The 19,188-nt window shown below is 38.2% G+C and overlaps 2 protein-coding genes across 11 annotated transcripts in view; one reads left to right on the top strand and one right to left on the bottom strand.

Moving 5' to 3' along the window:
- LOC103475800 (sorting nexin-19-like) overlaps positions 1 to 19,188 on the bottom strand; it is a 142,820-nt gene that overhangs the window by 44,368 nt on the left and 79,264 nt on the right. The window lies entirely within an intron of this gene.
- LOC103475802 (beta,beta-carotene 9',10'-oxygenase-like) lies at positions 1,003 to 9,367 on the top strand. Its single transcript, XM_008427674.2, has 11 exons — positions 1,003 to 1,214; positions 1,327 to 1,538; positions 1,976 to 2,091; positions 2,393 to 2,495; positions 3,047 to 3,175; positions 6,265 to 6,425; positions 6,507 to 6,674; positions 6,800 to 6,937; positions 7,893 to 8,075; positions 8,430 to 8,540; positions 9,202 to 9,367. Exons 1-11 carry the CDS (start codon positions 1,009 to 1,011, stop codon positions 9,316 to 9,318), a joined length of 1,644 nt encoding a protein of 547 aa, XP_008425896.1. The 5' UTR covers positions 1,003 to 1,008; the 3' UTR covers positions 9,319 to 9,367.

Here is a 19,188-nt window from a genome sequence, read left to right as displayed (position 1 = left end):
ACATTTCAATGTGAATGTTTTATAGAGATTGATTGTGCAAGAAGGCCACCAGTGATCCAGTAAATAAAACTATTGATTTTTCTTAACAACTTTTGCAACTATCTTAATAGAGAGAATAAGTTTGTCACATATCCATTATAACATTCACTTTATTGAAGAAACTCGTGTAAACAGTTTCTATTGCTGACAAAAATATGTACCACTACTGAAATCTAAATTCAGAGTACAATCAAATTCAACAAATCAAACTATTTTTTGCAATGTCATGGTTATGTAATTGTATTTTGCTTTACACATATTTCATAGTCTTAACAAAGCTAAGTATTACTAAATAAAGTTTTTTTTTCATAAACATATTGTGCAACATTTTCTGAACAGTGTTTAGGTACATATTCTGTGAGAAATAACATGTATGAGTTTTGTAATTAGAAAGGCAGTTATACTGTGAAGAAAAAAAAAACATGTGGCTGTTTTCTATGGCTGAAGACCAACAAAGATGAGTTTTAAGTGTTAGTAAATGACAGCAAAAGCCTAAAACTGCTCTAAAATAAATTTTCTTTGCATTAATTATTATTCATCTAAACAACAGTCAATTGTTTAGGGACTTCATCTGCCTTCAGTTTGAGATCTGCTGTTTTCCCAAAAAAGCCTAATTAGTTATTCAATTTTCAATTTATCCTGGACGAGCCCCCATTTGTCAGGTGTGGCAAGCATAACACATTTTTGGACTGTGGAAGGAAACCATGGTACTTGGTGAGAGACCATTTGTGTATGAAGTAAACACACTAAGACCATGCAGACAGACCTTGAGCCAGGAATCGAATCCCTTATCTTTTTGCTTCAAGGAAAATATTTCTAATCCACAACATCACAACAGCTTTATTATTTAGAGCAATATACTGCACTAGGTATCCGTCAAATAAGCACATGAATGAGGCTTGATAGAGAAATAAATTGATAATAGTAATAGTTATAGCTGAACTTTAATATCCATAGAGTGTAATTAAGATGCTGGCTATGTTTTCTGCAGATGTAGCCAAACCTACTGCCAAGACCAAAGTAGTTACAGGACTAGAGAGCATTGCTCCTCTTATCAGCACAGTAGAGGAAACCCCTGAACCAATCACCACCACAGTTGAAGGCTCTATCCCATCCTGGATCAATGGTAATTTCCTCCGGAATGGACCAGGGAAGTTTGAGTTTGGAAATACGCAGTGAGTATGGAAATCAGCAAGGATTGCATCATTCTGGTTCTGCTTGGTCTCAGTATGTTTTCTTCAAAATATAATTCTATACATCCAGTTCAACATTTATTTTTGCCAACAGCTACAACCACTGGTTTGACGGGATGGCCATGCTTCACCAGTTTAAGATAAAGAACGGCCAGGTGACGTATAAGAGTCACTTCCTACAGAGCGATGCCTACAAGAAGAACAGCGAGCGAGATCGCATCGTGATGTCAGAGTTCGGTACACTGGCAGTGCCTGATCCATGTAAAAACTTCTTCCAGAGATTTCTCTCTCGCTTTGAGATGATGGGTGAGTGCAGTGGGTGGACTATTAGATATTGATTTGACAGAGGATGGAGAAGAATGAACAGAGTGTACTTCTCTAGGAATCCTTCTCAGTTTTAGTGTTTCCTTCTTATTTTCAATCTTGTTTTAGSCAAGAATAAAGAGTTAGGATTTATAAAAGAAACTATAACAATTGAGAAGAGCTAGCTATCTAGCTCTGATTAAGTGTGCACAAAATATTTTTTAAAGCCTTTGCTTGCTCAAACTCTTCTACTCCAGCTGTGTTGGAGAGAAGCCTCTTAAGGAATTTCCTGTGCTGCAGTTGCATAATAACAAAATATAGCAGGACGCAAGGGAGGAGAAAATGTTTTACATAACCAAACTCCACACAGTAAGTTCAAGCTGAAAACTCTGCTTCATGAACATAAAAGAAGCTAAAGTTATGTTTTTTTTCTGTTCCAGAACCTACAGATAATGCAAGTGTGAGCTTTGTGAAATACAAGGGTGACTACTATGTCAGCACCGAGACAAATTTCATGCACAAAGTGAACCCGGAAAACCTGGAAATGTTGGAAAAGGTACTATTATAGTCATCACAAARAGCTTGGAGGTGATTCCTCCATTTTTAAATGTTGTGCATCATATTTTTTCTGTCATGTAATACAGTTTTAGAAGCTACGATCATCATGTTCTGATTTCTGTTCAAAAGGTCTTTGCTGGGAGGCTCCTCTTCCATAAAATAAATCTATAGATGTGTCTATAACGGAAGACTGACTGAGTCAAAGTCCAGACCTAAATCTAATTCAGGGGCAAGACTTGAAAATTGCTGTTGGAACTCACCACTGTGCACTACTTTGTGGCATTACTTGTGCTTTACAGGTTGATTGGAGCAAGTTCATTGCTGTGAATGGTGCTACTGCTCATCCCCACTATGACCCAGACGGCACCGCCTACAATATGGGCAACTCCTATGGAAGCAGAGGTCAGGCCAATTCATTAGTGAAGCACACCTATTTAACTTTTACTAGGTTTTCTACTGTTTTAAATCTTAATTTTTCATAAGTTTTATAAAAATAATTTTTGCATTTTTTTTTATTGTCACTTTGTCCTGACAATCTAATTTTTTTATTAAAAGAAAAAAAGCCCTGCCATATTCTCCCACTTGTTCTCTGCTCTGCTACAGTTAACATAGCCACCGATAACGGCGGATAAACTATTTTTCTGTAATGGTAAGTTGCTTCTCCGCCATTAGCAACTGTAGCAAACTGGAAACCTTCCTTCTTATGGGGTTCCATTAGCGTCAAAAATTGGAACTTCATGCGCTCTGGCGCTGAATGGTTGACGATAGTAGCACTGTAGGAATTTTGTTTATTTCACTTATTACTCAAATTATACTGTAAGGACATAGTGACAGTTTTAACAAATATGTAAAAAAAAAAAAAAAAACATTTTTTTTATAAAAACCAAAAAACATTTTTTTTATAAAAACTTATACATTTCACCACAAAGCCAATGCTATATCTTATGTTTTAGGAACACTGTACAACATCATCAAAGTCCCCCCTGAGAAAACAGAAAGCAAAGACACCCTGCAGGGAGCCAAAGTCCTTTGTTCAATTGTTCCAGCAAACAAGTCCCATCCCTCCTACTACCACAGCTTTGGTAAAGCCTTGCTTTGTCCCTTACAAAAAATCCCATGAAAATCACWTGCTTTCACATGTGAAAACATGTGATTCCCATTGTCCACATGTGATTCACRTAATCCACGAACGAAAATCACATGAAAATCACATGTTTTCATATGTAATTCCCCTTTCTCACATGTCGGTCACATTTTCCACCTGTGATCAAGTATTTTGTATATGTGTTCGATGTTCCTTCAATCTTGTGGTCACATTTTTCACATATCATTAGATTGCCTGTCATACCGATATTACATTYCTCAATATATTTAAATTCTTGAATGTGTTATTATTGTTATRCAGTTAAGATGTATTTAATGAATATACAACATATATATTAACATTTCATATTTTTTAAATGTTATGTCAACAATGGAATAAATCTGACAAGTAAACACTGATACCAATCTATAATGTAATTCCATTTTTATTTTTTCTAACATTGAAATCATTTTTAATTTGTTTATCAGAAATTGGACAATGCATAATGTGCAATGTAAAATGTCAGAAATAAAAATCAATGTAAATGCGAAAGAATTGGCACAMAAGATAATTTTTGTCAGTTGTCCTAAAGCAGATAACAATACAAACATGACCTATTTTATGCAAAACACAAATAAAGTTAGAATAAAAACAGAATGGCCTAACAAAATATACAAATTACCACAGCAAATTCAAAAGTGTTACTTRGAAACACTTCCAGTGTTGGGATAGCAACACCTATTGGTGTCAGTTATTTGGTGCAGTTTTATAGTAAACTCACTAACTCACAGTGTGCATTTGTGATTGAGTCCTCACGGTTCGCGTTTTACGTAGCGTGCGTAAGCATAGTGCGTCTGTTGCGACGGACGCACTATGAATGCGCATGTTTCAAAAAAGTAGACAACGGTTATTTTTCGTTGGGATTAACCAGTTGTTGGACAGAGCGGTCTTTTCGGACAACAAAAAACACAGGTAAGTTTTGTTTGTACGTATAATTTTGACGAAATGCTAGTGCCAGTTTAATAAAYGTGCCACCAGAGATGCTAAATGTCGACTTGAGGAAGATAGACAAATTTATCAGTTATAGTGGATTTGTTTTTTCACTAAGGCTGTTGGACACGATCAATATTACCACTATTTTTCCTCAAAAACTGCACTTTCAGTTCCCTCCATGTTGTGTTCGCTTTGTTTGCTCTTCCCTCCCGCGCGCTCTCCGGTTGCTGTTGAAATGTAGCACCAGCTGCTAGCAGTGCTACCGTTACTGCTTCGTATTGTAGCGCAACATACGACACCTTAAGAGTGCCTGTCATTGTCAATATAATGCAATGAAAGCCTTTATCAATTCTAATGTAGACATTTTAAATGCAGAAAATTTTAATGGCTGCTGCCTTTCAGCTTTCATTAGAGATGGGCAAACATGGCAAAGCTGCAGCGGCGCAGCCCCACCGCCTCACCCAGAACCATTAAAACCTTTAATGGGTTTTCCTTGCTTTTTTGTTTGTTTGTTTGTTTGTTTGGAGGTGACAATGTAAAGTATAACCAACTCACTAAATAATGTTTAACTTTTTTCCCCAGATATTTGTGCTGGTGCTCTCTAAAGTTTAATATGCATGACAGACATGCTACATCAAGCTCAATGGAGCAACATTTTTAAGACAAGGTAATGTTTTGTCGTTCATTCAATTTGACTTGCTGTATTTGAGCATTTTAATAATWWWAAAAAAATGAGTGCATGTTTACAGCCAAAGAGAAGCTTAACATCCCTGAAGAAACAAATGTATATCTTGTGAATGAAACTGGGTCTGAGGTTGAAGACATCAGTGACATTCTGGAGGAGAAATCCAACGTTGTCTTGAACATCACAGATGCCTTTTCTGTCAAAGGTAATAGTAGGACAATAAAATTAGGTTTATRATATTTAATATAGTTAAAAAGTTGAAATGCTATTAACTGATTTACTTTTGTTCCACTGAAAAATTTCTTTGTCATGCCATAGCCTTCAAGAGATGACAAGCTCAGTCCAGGGGAGGCAGCCCTACTGCGTTTTAGCAGTTGGAGCATTTCACCATCAATGACTACCAAGTTGTGGATCGTCAACTCATTCCCTGCAAGACTAAGTCTTAAATGTCAGCTTCTGACTAACTCTTCATTGAACAGTATGTGCACTAATGCCCCAAAAACCCATTTCTTATGGAAGACAGTGAGAAAGTGAATAAACAATTGAGGACATTGTGGCAGAAAACATTCATGCTGACATGAATTGTGACGTTGATGTGATATCTTGGGTTTCATGTGATGCCATGGAGTATTGTGGTCTCATTGTGGGTTCCAAGTTTGAAGATGGAATATTAAGATCTGTATGTGGTTCCTGTGTACATGCAGTTGTAGAAGACAACTTGAGGCAGGATTTGCTCTTGTAGGTTCTTGTAGAAAAGGTTTCACATTAACTTGTTTGAAAAACTTAGATGTTGTAGAAAAAAATTACACAATACTGCTAAAGTGTACCATTTTGAAGCATGTCTTTTTTACACTTTCACATATTGTTAATTGGGGTTGTCCTTGTTCATAATCACTAATAACTATGGAGCAGTCCAGTGCTAGACGTTTAGACAATTCTTGCTTTTAAAATGGGATGTTTATATTAGGGATGTCCTTTAATTTGCTTCAGTTACTGTATGCTGCAAACTAAAATAAAGTATACTTGGAATTTCTGTTTGCTCATTCATGTATTATTTTTAATCTATGTTTCTAATGTATCTTTGTAAGAGCATTTAGACCTACAGTACACAATAATACAAGTGTCAAAAATCAACTCTTTAAACTTAGAATTAACTGTTTTGGTGATATTTCCACATGTGATTCACACATTGCTGCCACGTGGTAATGTGTGAATCCCGTGATTTCACCATGAAGCGTTCCAAAATCACGTATACGTGTGCTTTCACATGTCAAAATTCATGTGATCACATGTGATTCACACATTTCCACATGTGATATGGGATTTTTTTGGTGCCTCTTTGAACTCTCTTCCATTTGCTGCTTTCAGCTCTAACGCACCTCTCTCCTTGCCATTCTTTCTGGTACCAGCCATGTCTGAGAACTATGTGGTTTTCATCGAGCAGCCAATTAAGATGGACCTCCTGAAGATAGTCACCTGCAAGATCAGAGGAAAGGCTTTGAATCAGGGAATATACTGGGATCCAAAGCTGGAAACTGTTTTCCATCTCGTTGACAAGCGTTCAGGAGAGGTCTGATGAGAAGCAAGAATTAAAATTAAAACCAAAAGTCATAATTTCATAAAGTTCATGATTTTGTTTATTGCTCTGTAGGTCATTCCCATGAAGTATCACACCAAAGCCATCTCCACCTTCCATCAGATCAATGCCTTCGAGGAGGACGGCTTCCTGATGTTGGATATCTGCTGCTCAGATGGCGGCCAGGCCATCAGCAACTACCTCATCCAGAACTTGCGCAAATCAGGAGAGGCACTAGATGAAGTCAGTAAAACAACATAACCAGACTGTTGAGCAACCTATTTTCTCCTTTCAGACAGTTAGTCGACCTCCATACTTTCTTTGATTAAAAACACCAAAAACATTCTGCTCCTCTGTGATCTTTCCAGCTGTATAACACCAGTGACAAGACTTTCCCACGGCGATTTGTTCTTCCCCTAAATGTGACCAGTTACACCCCAACAAACCAGAACTTGAACACTCGGCCTTCCAGCAAAGCAACATGCGTCAAAATCAGTGCCTACAAGGTGAGAGGGATTTATAGTTCGTTCCAGAGATATTCAATCCCCTTAAAAATTTCACAATTTACTATGTTACAAACACATTTGTTGTATGTCACAGGAACTTTAGAGAAAATCTCAATGAAGCTCTCAATATTAGGAAATATTGGATATAAAAAGACAGTTTATCGTTTTCTACACACACCAAATAGCAGTTATGCCTATTTTCAGATATCAACCAACCAAAAMGTTTGAGGCTGCCTTCACCCTGCAGCCTGAAGTGACCCGATTACATTTTTTTGACATAACGCGACCTGTATCCGACCTGAACAACACAGGTCGGATCTTTTTCAAATGTGACCCAGACCACTTCRATATCCGATCCGATTCAAATGTGACCTAACGTCCAGGTCGCATTCATTTGACCTGAACGTCACTGATACTCGACAAATGTCCCTATTCTACGTCCTAATACACGCAAGCGGGAAGAAAAACAACAACCATGACGGACTATAAAGAGGATTAAGCTGTTAAAGTGCTGGCTCCGGTCGGAAAACAATTTCAAAATCTATGCTCCACCGTTGGCATCAATGTTTACTTCCGCAAACACTGAGCACTTCTTTATGGCTGTTGGCAGGGCACGCTATCTCTGTGTGACGCTATTGCGCCCTCTGCTGCGCATGCGGGACACTTTCAGGTCGTTTGCAGTTCACACTACAGAACACATACAAGTCGTATTCATTTGGAAGTGTGAACGACCACGGCCAAAAAAAAAAAAAAAAAAATCAGATTTTACAAAAAAAAGCAGTCGAGTATTCACCCAACATCGGGGCCAGTAATTAAACGTATAAATAGAAACAAACACATTCTAGTGATGCATAATGTGTCCAACTTTGTTGAATTTGACTGAACGAAGCCTAATGATTCTTTAAATGAGTGTCTGACTTTAGCAACACACAGCTGCTCTTGTCTTCGTCAACAGGTTTTCTGCCAACACGAGGATCTCCATGGAGATGACCTGCACGAGTATGGTGGCCTGGAGTTTCCACAAATCAACTACAGCAAATTTAACACCAGACCGTATCGTTACTTCTACGGCTGTGGCTTCGGACACATGGTGGGAGATTCCCTGCTCAAGATGGACTTGAAGGACAAGACACTTAAGGTGTGCTCGTGTTGCTAAATGTTCATTTTGGAAGATGCACCGTACCATCAACAACTGTATGCTCCGACCAGGGTTCTGCAATATGTTGTTCCRTAAGCCTGCAGAACAAGCTAACAATAGACATGATGAGTGTTACTTAAGGCATTTGGTGAGGCATTTCTTCTTAATTAGTCAACATTAAGGCAAAAATAATTATAAACAAATCATACACCAGGTTTGTAAAATTATTTGCAAGAAACCACGGAGGGTCCGATCCTAAAAAAAAAAACAAATAAGGATTTTTAAAAATTATTATTTAACTAGCAATAAATGTCAAAGAAAACCGTGTAATGGTTGGGATATAAATGACTGCAGGTCTGGCACCAGAAGGGCTTCTACCCGTCAGAGCCGGTGTTTGTGCCGTCGCCKGATGCTACGGACGAGGATGCTGGAGTCATCCTGTCGGTGGTTCTCACACCTTCACAGGTAAAACTCTCCATGTCAGGCCCGACACTGAATTTTACTGAAACAGTTACACRAAGACAAGTGCAATACTTTACCTTTGAGTTTGAGTGCAGACCTGTCTAAAGTCAGGGGAGTTAGTTTAAGAAAAAATCTATGATTTTTACATAGGTTTGAGGAATAAATATTCCTCAAAGAAATCACACAAAGTGTTCACTTTGATATTGAATATTTTTATTGCAAGAGAAACAAAGGTTGTATTAGTATTAAAATATTGGAACATGAAAAGTCTGTCATTTGCTTGTTCCTGTGGACTTCAAACAAATATGTTTGTGTCCCAGAAATATACGGGAAAATACCGACTACGTGTATAAATTTATACAAATTAATCCTAATAAAAATTAGGCTACTCTAAACCAATTTATAAAAAAAATATTGGTTTAATCAGACTAAGTTTTAAGTTAAGCTTCAGTGCTGGAACGCTTTTTATGTTAGTTTTAATATAAATTCATGTTGACTACAGTAAGAAGGTGGTTAATTTCCTTCTTTTAAGCTAGCAGCTGTATGCTGCACTTATATTACGTTACTAAAGGGTTAATGTCACCAAAAGACAGACTGCAGGGGTTTTCTGTTTGTTTGAATTGAGTGTCCTTTCCATGCCTGATTTTCTTCATTCTCTCTGCAGGATAAAGGRACATTTCTCCTGGTTTTGGATGCAAAAACGTTTGAGGAGCTGGGAAGAGCTAACGTGCCTGTTAACATGGCTTATGGCTTCCATGGTGCCTTCTCCGCCTCTCCATAAGCCACTGCCTTCTACATTAACAGGATTAAAGTTAGTGCATATAATGTAACTGGTGCAAATTACCATATTTTCCGCACTATAAGGCGCACCTAAAAACCTTCAATTTCCTCAAAAGCCGACAGTGCGCCTTATAATCCGGTGCGCCTTATATATGGACCAATATTGAGCCACAGCAGGTCTAGCAACTACGGTAAGCAGCCGCCGACTTCATTTTCCCCCGTAGAAGAAGAAGTGCATGCTGGGATAGTTGTCAGAACGCTGGTTTGTTAATAAAGTTTGATAATACATTTAAAGCCRGGAGGGGCGGGGCAGGGGGAAGAGAGACAGAGAGGCACCAAAACCGTGAGTGAAACAACGACTGGGGCAGCCTAGTATATAAAGTACTCGGGGACCACTTCTTTATGAATGTGGATGTGTAATAATAGAGTACGGAACAAATTAGCCCAAACTGAAGTGTCTATTCTATGCGCCTTATATATGAAAAAAAGGTTTTAAAATATGCCATTCATTGAAGGTGTGCCTAATAATCCGGTGTGCCTTATAGTGTGGAAAATACGGTAAGTATTAAGCAAAAATAAACAGTATTCCTTAGGTTGCAATGTGCACTTACTTTATTAGCTACACCTTCTAGCACTTGTGTTTGTCTTCAGAGTTGTTTTAATTCCATGGTGCACTTTCAGCAAAGTGTCTGAAACAATCCGTAAAGATTTTTGTCCACAATGTCACGATGCAAATCTTGTTGAATGTAGCAGCTCAAATCAAGACTCCTCTGATCTGATCTGTTATTTTGTCATTTTAATGAGCAGGTATATGAATTGTAGCTGGAGTTTCTTGTTCTTAGCCGACAGCAGTGGCGCCCATTGTGGTTTGCAGCCTTTTCCCTTGAAGGTACAATATGTTGTGCATTCAGAGATGCTGCTCAGTTTCTGAAACACTCARACAAGCCTTGTATGCAACCAAAATTATGCCATCTTCAAATTCACTTCACTTATTTTCCCATTCTGAACTGCAGRAAGTYGTTTTCACCACGTCTAAATGTTTACAAGCACCAAGTTTCTGCCATGTTTTGGCTGATTTGCCTTTTTTCTCAAGCAATTGAAAAAATTTGCCTAGRAATTGTACTGAGCGTGTACGAATGTTTAAACCAGGGGTGTCCAAAGTCGGTCCTCGAGGGCCGGCATCCTGCATGTTTTAGTTCTCTCCCTAGTTTAACACACCTGGATCAAATGATGGCTCGTTAGAAGGCCTAAGAGGAACATTGTCAAGCTGAAAAGGTTGTAAGGGAGAGAACTAAAACGTGCAGGATGCCGGCCCTCGAGGACCGACTTGGACACCCCTGTTTTAAGCGATTCACTTTTGATACCGACTAAATGCTGCCAACATATTATCTGCTTTCTTGAAATTTTGCCTACAAACCTATTAACTGAAACATGATATTCTTATTTTCTTTCCGTTTTACACGTTAGCTCAAAACTGACAAGTTGTTCCTTAGGACACAGTAGTATTMCATAAGCTGCCAAAGTCAATGACCTTTGTACAATTTTTTTTTTTACCGYTTTTAAATATTTGTATTCACTTCTACATTTTCTATCAACAAAGTTAAAATTAAATTTTAATTTTGCCAACTTCTAATGTGTTCCTGGTCGTCTGTTTTACACATCAAGTTAGGGGTGTGTGAGACCTAAAAACATGCAGATGGATTTGTTTTTTTGTTGTATGCACTCCTCTTCCAAGGTTGCCAATCAGATGTAGATGGCAAATTCAAGAAAACTGCTTCCCATATTTATGCTATGACGCCAAGAGTCAGCCAGGGCATTGGTGAACTAAACTAAACCAGCAGGGGGCGCCMGTCAGCGTCCAGCTTCTCAAGCAAGATACAGATTTTAAAAAGCTCAAAACTCGTAGGTAGAATTATGAAGCATTCTTTCCAATAAACGGACATTTTTTTTAAAAAGGGAAAATTCTTTGAAATTTTAAATATATTTAGAATTTACAAGAACTGAAAAATATATATTGTATATATAAAAATGAAGATGTTTATATTTTGCCAAGATTTAAATGGTCGTAATTTTAATGATATTCTCCATTYATAATTTCATCGCACAAATTTCTAAGTATAAAYGAATCATTTATTATTAATAAATGTATTAATGACGTCCGTTGCTYGTGKTAGCGCTGAAAATAAAATTTGCGCATTTGCATTTTGTCATCACATCTAGAAGAAGCTATTTGGCTACCAKTAGAGCAACCAACCATGTTACTAAATTTTGAATGAAGTGTTTTTCAATAAATATCTGCCCAATCAGATGCCTGATAAATATGTAATAATATCACAAACAAGCGCAGTGATTGAGAAAATTCATGACTGCGGTAAAATAATCCAGCATTTGTCCACTAGAGGGCACCATTTGGCAAGAAGTGACTTCAGTCACTCGGATCCAAGATTTCAGTACAGAACTGAAATCACTTCCTCAGCGAAATAAGTTGTTTTAAAAAGAGAGAGAAACTCTAACAAGTGAAAAACTGTCACATTCTTCTCTGTAGGAGTTATCCATTGATACTGCTTGTTTTTGAGCAGAAAATCTCATATGTTGCAACATTGTTAAACAGCAACTCTCCCTGTTTCAGCTGTGCGGTTCTAAATCATACCAGATGCAGTTTACGTTGAAACGTTTGAACAAAAGCAGAGGGGAACATTTCTGGACCCAGCATGGACAATCCAGTCATGAGAGCGATAAAAGCTGCGCTTTTTTTAATGGAGGGAGAGAAAGCATCGAGAAACACCAGGCTGGCTGGCTGACTCTAAAGTTTAGATTTTTTGTTTTTTTCGYGCTCCAATCTAGAAACTAAAGAACCGCACATGTGGGACAGTTGAGAGAAAATGCACAAAGGAGGAAAAAAAAAAAAGCAAGTTGATGCAAAATGCTAGAAAATTTTACCTTAAGTTTACAAAGGAAATATATTTAAATCAAAACAGTGGATTAAGCATGGAGACTAACTGTGACTTCACTTTTTACGCTGCGTGTGTGGCCAGAGAAAGGATGCAAACTTCCACAGAGGAGTGAACAAAAGAGAAGAGAGGAAAAAAGAGCTTGCTCTGGGTGTTCCTGAGAGACATTTAAAGCAACAGGGACCCCGATCTTAAAAGGACCCCTACAAACGCTAAAGTGGGAGGATTTCGGGTTGCAAGGCATGCATTATTAATGGTTCCAAATGGATCTGCAGATTGTATTTTATAACAAAGGCGTTTCTGTAATTGGAATTTCAGCAGCTCTAGGTGGCACGTCACTTATTTAAATGAGAGAAACTTTCAACCTCTTTTTGAGTTGCTCTCATTGCAACTTAATGGAAAAGTTGCGGAATCAGTCGATAACCATGTTAACACGCTCAGAACAGCCTCTGGAAGGAATGCAGAGTGAGGAAAAAGAAACACAAATCTATTATCAAACTGATTAATCTGACTGTGTTTCCCCACTTGACGCATTTTTCCTGCAAGTAATGATTTAACAGATACCTGCAAATTTTGATTAATTTATCATTTGCCATCACACAGATGGAAAAAGTTGGGGGGAAAAAAAGTAATACCCCTTGAACTTTGTTGCAAAACAAAAACAAATGTTTAATTTAAAATGTTCTGTTGCTGACCAGCACAAAACATTGCATAGTTGTGAAGCAACAGGGAAATACTCAGTGGTTTGATTTTTTTACAGACAGAAAAAGAATCGAGTCAATATATATTTAATCTTTTTTTTTCTCTGKTACTTTAACAATAAAGAGCGAGACACAACTGCAAATACAGAAAGACACGGTCGCCCACCTGCACAAATCCTAAAAACTTTTAACTGTCTCCAGGATTAGTTGTGGACTCCAGATGAGACCAAGTGTTTTTTTGACTGACATATCCGTCAGTAAACATGGTGGTGGCAGCATCATGCTGTAGGGTTGCTTTTTCTCAACAGGGACAAGGAAGCAGGTCAGATTTTTGTGGTGGTAAACCTGAAAAAAAAAAACTATTAGGATCTCCAAAAGACCTGAGAAAGGAGTGAAAATCTTTCAGCAGGATAACAATCTTAAACATCTATACATAAATACGACAAAATGGTTTCAATCAAAGCATATTCATGTTTGAGAATTAGATAGATTAGAGGCCATTCTAATCTAATCTGGGAATTACAGTTCAGAGATAATCTTGAAGTCTTGAATCTGATAGAGACAGACTCCACAGATGATCCTTTTTCTACTTCCTCCTAATAATTATGCACTACTTTAAGTTAGGCCGATGCAAAAACTCAACAGTAAAATATATTAATGTTGTGGTTGTAATGTTATAAAATGTGAAACGGGGTAGTAGAGATATTAATACATTAGTAAGTCTGCAGAGCAGCTCAGGCTCGGGTCAGGACTTGTATTCTTCTGGAAGGATGTTATCATGGAAAAATAAGTGTTAGATGTATTTTTAGCTCTTTTCTTGTCAGTGATATGAATAACTCCAAAAGCCGCTGCCTTCTGTGGAAATGGAAACTTTTGAAGGCACGTCGACTCCAGCGCTCGCAACGAACATCTTTTAGCTGCACAATTATATATATATATATATATAAAAGAAACTGCTCGTAAACAAACAACTAATCATTTAAGCTAACAGCAACCATCAGTTCAGCTTCGGTGAAAAGTGAAAGCAAACATTTGACAAGAGAAACTGGCCAAGTGATTTGAAAGCAATCAAGCTGTAATCGCTTCTCACCACTCCATGCATCTGTGGCTGCAGCCTTCACAGCACATCGCAGGGACTGAGAGCTGATCACAGGGTAAAGTTTCAAAGTTAAACATGCTCACAAAACGGGGTTTTTTYCCCCTCCACATGGAGAGCATATGGAAGAAATTCTGCTCTCATTTGGACTTGTCCATGAATAAATCCAGGGTTCTGCTATAAGCTCAGGTTTATGCTACAAAAGCCTGGAGTTTTACTACTAATAGGTGATGAGAACATAATGTACAGTGTGGATTTATAGACTGTTTTAACTATTAACAGCGGCTACAACATGTGTTCACACAAATATAGAAGCTGTGGATACTTTCTTTGTCCACCAAGACAAAAGAAATTTAAAAAAGAAGCTTGTTATTTAGGTTGTGGGTTCAAATCTTAGTTTGATGTTTTTCAGGATGAGCTTCGTCATGGCTGCTTGTAGTCACACACACACACGCACACACACACACACACACACAAATTGCCCTTTACTCGTGAGAGAGCTAAAAAAAATATATAAAGGTATATAGAGAAGGCCATGTGCCGTGTACCGGTTTAACCTCCCCACGTAATTTGATATTTTATATTACTGAGCCGCTGTACATCACATCTAAATTGGCTGCGCACACCCACACATGTGTTTGCAATTACCCTGATTAGACCTCTGCTCAGGTTGACAGTGGGTGGAGATAAATATTACATGAAGTCCTCAAACTAGTTATTAAATAAAAGATCGGTACGCTGCAAAGGTCCTGAGTAAGAAGTCAAAAAATTGAAACGCAAAATCAAACTGAACGGAGTGAAAAAAAAGACCTAAGCGATCTAAGCGAAGGCAGATAAACAGGGCCTGAAAGCAGAGAAGCAAACATCAGTAAAGCCGACTTGAGCAGAGCGCTAAGAGGAGAAGAAACTAATCTCTGAGCTGATGTACAACGGCTGAAATTCTTCCGGGCACTTTATATATGACTGAATTAGACATCACTGGTGTAAGGTACCATATACTGATGCAGTAAATATGTTGCCAACTTTTGTGAAGGTGTGTAAAATGTCCTAAAAAAGCACAATCTCAGAAAATGTGAGYGCATTTTAGTGATAAAACGGTACATTAAGTTAAAGGAGCGGTGTTATGTATTTTACTACATTACCTTCAGTTCTTTTATAAATTCTGTATATTTCAAATATGACCTAAGAAACAGAATCCATTGGACCTTGCAAGCTTTTTACCCCGTGCACGTCCCAGTGTGGTTGCAATGATYCCTTTTGCTTCTTTCTTTTGCTTTTTTTACAAAGTTTTTTTTTGTGTTGTTTCGGGAACTGACAAGCTGATGGGACACCGCCATCATGTCCCCGTCGTCCAACCGCGAAATCTTYTGTGSTCCTCCTGAGTGTCACGCTAAGACAACAGGAGGGTTGAAAGAAATTTAACTTCGCAATTTAACACCCTAAAAATTGGGTCTCTGTTGCTTTAAAAACTCCTGCTCTTTCTGAAARGAAGTAACCACAACAGCTCTCCTCTATTACCCCTTCAAGAACGTTTTTACCAGCGTTGAAATGAGAAGTAGCTGGTGGTATAAGAAGCTCTGCAGATGCTCAGTTCCACCAGGTGTTTGCTAAGTACTGCTGGCTAGTCTGAAGGAGCCGAGTAYGAGGTCCAGCATGCGTTTTGCTACGGTAGATTCAAGGATTTCTCAAGCCTGTGTAAAAGAATCTAAGAACTAAGTACTGGGCTCCTATCTGGAGGCCCATAATTGTACCGACTGTGGGACTGAGCAGGGAATCTTTTCCACTTCTCACTGAGCATAATGCAAACTCCCCATGCAGGTGACACATTCTCACACCTGCTATCCAATGATTTAATCAAGTCAATAATGCCATTAGGATGCATGTTGACCTTTTTCTATATCAAAACTGCTCCGGCACATTGAGGCAACCAGCTTCTCCATATTGGATGTCTGAATTGTAAAATAGGACACAAGAGATGGTGGATTTTCTTTGACCTCGCTAAAGTGATAAATTTGGTCGGCGTCCAGTTACTGGCCAACAGAAATGTGTTTGTACCCCTGAGAAACAAAACTTCCTGTATAACTAATGTGATGTCCTTAAAACTTAAAGAAAAAGTATAAATTCCAGAAATGTGAAAAGTTTATTTAAAAAATGTTTAGCTTCATTTTGAACAAATTATTTCTTTACATGGCATTCTTTCACACCACTATATTCTCATAAAAAAACWATAAAAAATGTTTAAAGGACACATTATGTCCCATTTGTGAATGAGATGTGCATAATGAAATGTTTTATTGTTACTTATCTTTAATTATGTATTGAAATTAACATTTTAATGTCAGACAGGCTTATTAGATTAAGGTTAAATAKTTTCTTACTGTTTTTTTTGTGCAGATTGTTTATATTTCATTTCAGGTCTTTCAGTTTTACGTTTATTGATGTAGATAATTTTATTTTTAAAGACTTTTTGAAGGATGCTGAACAAACTTTACTAATGCACTGCAATAAATTGACTTCATTAAAACTAACATTTTAGATTTATTTATTTGTGTCGTCATATATTCTGATAATTCTRTAGGGAGTAGTGTGTGTGTTATCAAATGCAAACTCTGTATTTATATCATTGGGACTTATTTTAACTAGGTAAATATAAACTCRAATATCTTGCAGATTTAGGTTGGATACATTTTAAAGTTAGGTCCTGATTATACCAATGCAGATTTTTGCAACATTTAYATGTTTTGCACTATTTGTCCACAAACTAGACMTTTTTGAAACAAGAATTTTACAAACTACAACTCAATTTGTGAGGTTTTCTAAATCTCCTCTCCTCACTGTCCCTCTGTCCTGATTCAGTTTGCAATGAAGATGAATATTATTAAAGTTCTAGCATGCTTTCGTACAGATGTTGCTTAAAACAAATGCATATARTCAGATTTATTTTAAACTCCAGGACAAAGTCCTGAGCAAGCCAAACATAAATGTTGCTCCATGAGCCAGCATTTTYAAAATGCAAATGAAAACAGATTGAACAAAGGCAGCAACACAGGATTTGGTCAGTCTAAAGTCTCTCATTGACTGAGGAAAAAATAAATGAAACAATAAAACTCCATAGCAGTAAATAAATTCAAGCAGCCATCATAGCTTCTACTCAAACAGCAGAATGATTGAACTTCGAAACAAACCTTGCAACATGAATTTGCAGAAGGTTCWCGTTGCAACATGTTTTCCTTTAATGCAATATGTCACATGACAGTCACTTTAATGTTGATGCWTTTTTGGGGGGGATTTATTCTACACAAAGAAACATTATTGTGGATGAAGTTAAAAAAAAAAAGGACATTTTTTAAATAAATAAAAGTCTGATGAGTGGAGCATACAACGTAGTTCCAGCTTAATACTGGATAAAGATCTGCTAGAAGGTGAACCTCAAGTCTCGATTATCTTGCGTCCTGTAACAAGACGCATTTAACCAGCTTTCTTATCACTACAGATTATCCCCAGGCATGATGCTGCCACCACGTTTCACACATCACACAAACATGCAGGCTAAAAAAAATCTGTTCTAGTCTCATCAGAGCAGAGCGCCTTCTGTAAAATGTTTGCTGTGTCCGTGGTTCATAAACTTCTCATGGTTTTCCTCTCGCCAGATTTATGATGTTTGATCAACAGATTGTTCCATTTGCACAGCTGCTCCTTAAAAATATGAAAATTGTTRATGCAAAAAACAGCAACTGGTAAAAATAAGGTATGTTAAGATTACAAAAAGCAGAGCATTTAAAGACCAGATCAGAATTCCTCTGCAGATTTGATTTGAGATTTGCCGCCCGGTGACAACTGTACCGTGTGCTGTAAATCAACAGCATAAGTCGTCCTTTAAGCGACTTCAGACGACCAAAACAGGGTTAGTGTTTCACTGCTGCGTGCTCCATTCATGTGATAATCATGCACATGTGAGGAATCTTACTGCCGTCTTGATTCGGCTTCCCGTCAGTTTGTTGCGTTACACCCAGTGTGTTTGTGAACATTATGGAGAATATGGAGCATCCTCTTTACCTCTGTGTGTGTTTGTGACAGCATGGCCTCCCGCCACCTGACAGACACACACACGCACACACACACACACCAGGCACGCATCCTCACACACTACTACCGCAGTCTTTTTGAATACATCTCGCCTGATTCACGTTAACCCATAAAACATGTCTGACATATTAATCGGCTCTGTGTGTGGGGGTAGCTCTACTACCGCGCTGCTGTTCGGGGGGAGAGGACTCTCATTGGACCGCCTTACGCATGCGAGCAGCCAATAAGAGAAGACTGAATCTCTCCTCTCCTAGCAACAAGACTTTTTCCTCAGTGCGGCGCAATCAGCAAACTGACACCCATAATTTTACAATATGAATAATTGCAGCTTTACAGCTTTTGCAGCAGAAGCAGMGAAACAAGTTTAGCCTTCTCCACATCCACATTGGGACATCCTTTTCTTCCCTCTGCTCTGTATCTCGGCTGCAGCTACGACTCCGAGTGCATTCAGGCTAGTCTTGAGTTGCCATCTTAAAGGAGCCGGCCTGCATATTTAAGTTTTTGTCTGTGTGCGCTCACAGGCGGTGGGTAATGGTCTGTACTTGTTGACCTCGCTGCGCTGAGTGCTGGGGCCTCTCTCAGGAGGGAGAAGGAATACCTTGGCACAGAACTATCGTTTCTCGAGACACTACGAGGCCTCAGAGCTTCTCCTTTTGTGCAGAAACTCCTGGTGGCTGCACGAAACTGTATTTCTCTCAAATATAGGACAGAGTTATATTGCGACGCATAATTCTTTAGCTACAGATGTCACAGGGACTACAAAGGGAAGAGTGCAAAGAGAAAATCTCCCGTGTAGATAATGCTCAGGAACACTAAAAATGATTGAAAGTTTACGGTAATTTTCAGGAACTTGGCTTTGACTCTTGTGCAGCACCTGTTGCCATGCTACAACTCTGCACGTGTACATAGCTGTCCGACCCCTGACCCTGAACGCATTCCTGTCCTTTCCCTTTAGGGAGCCGGAGAGAGCGCAGCATATGTCAGTGTCTGCACAGCAGTTTCAGTAAAACCCAACTATTTTTTGCCTTTTTTTTTTT

The sequence above is a fragment of the Poecilia reticulata genome, linkage group LG14, assembly GCF_000633615.1.
Source record: "Poecilia reticulata strain Guanapo linkage group LG14, Guppy_female_1.0+MT, whole genome shotgun sequence".
In the NCBI taxonomy this organism is placed as follows: Eukaryota; Metazoa; Chordata; class Actinopteri; order Cyprinodontiformes; family Poeciliidae; genus Poecilia; species Poecilia reticulata.
This window is presented reverse-complemented; position numbering and strand designations above follow the sequence as displayed.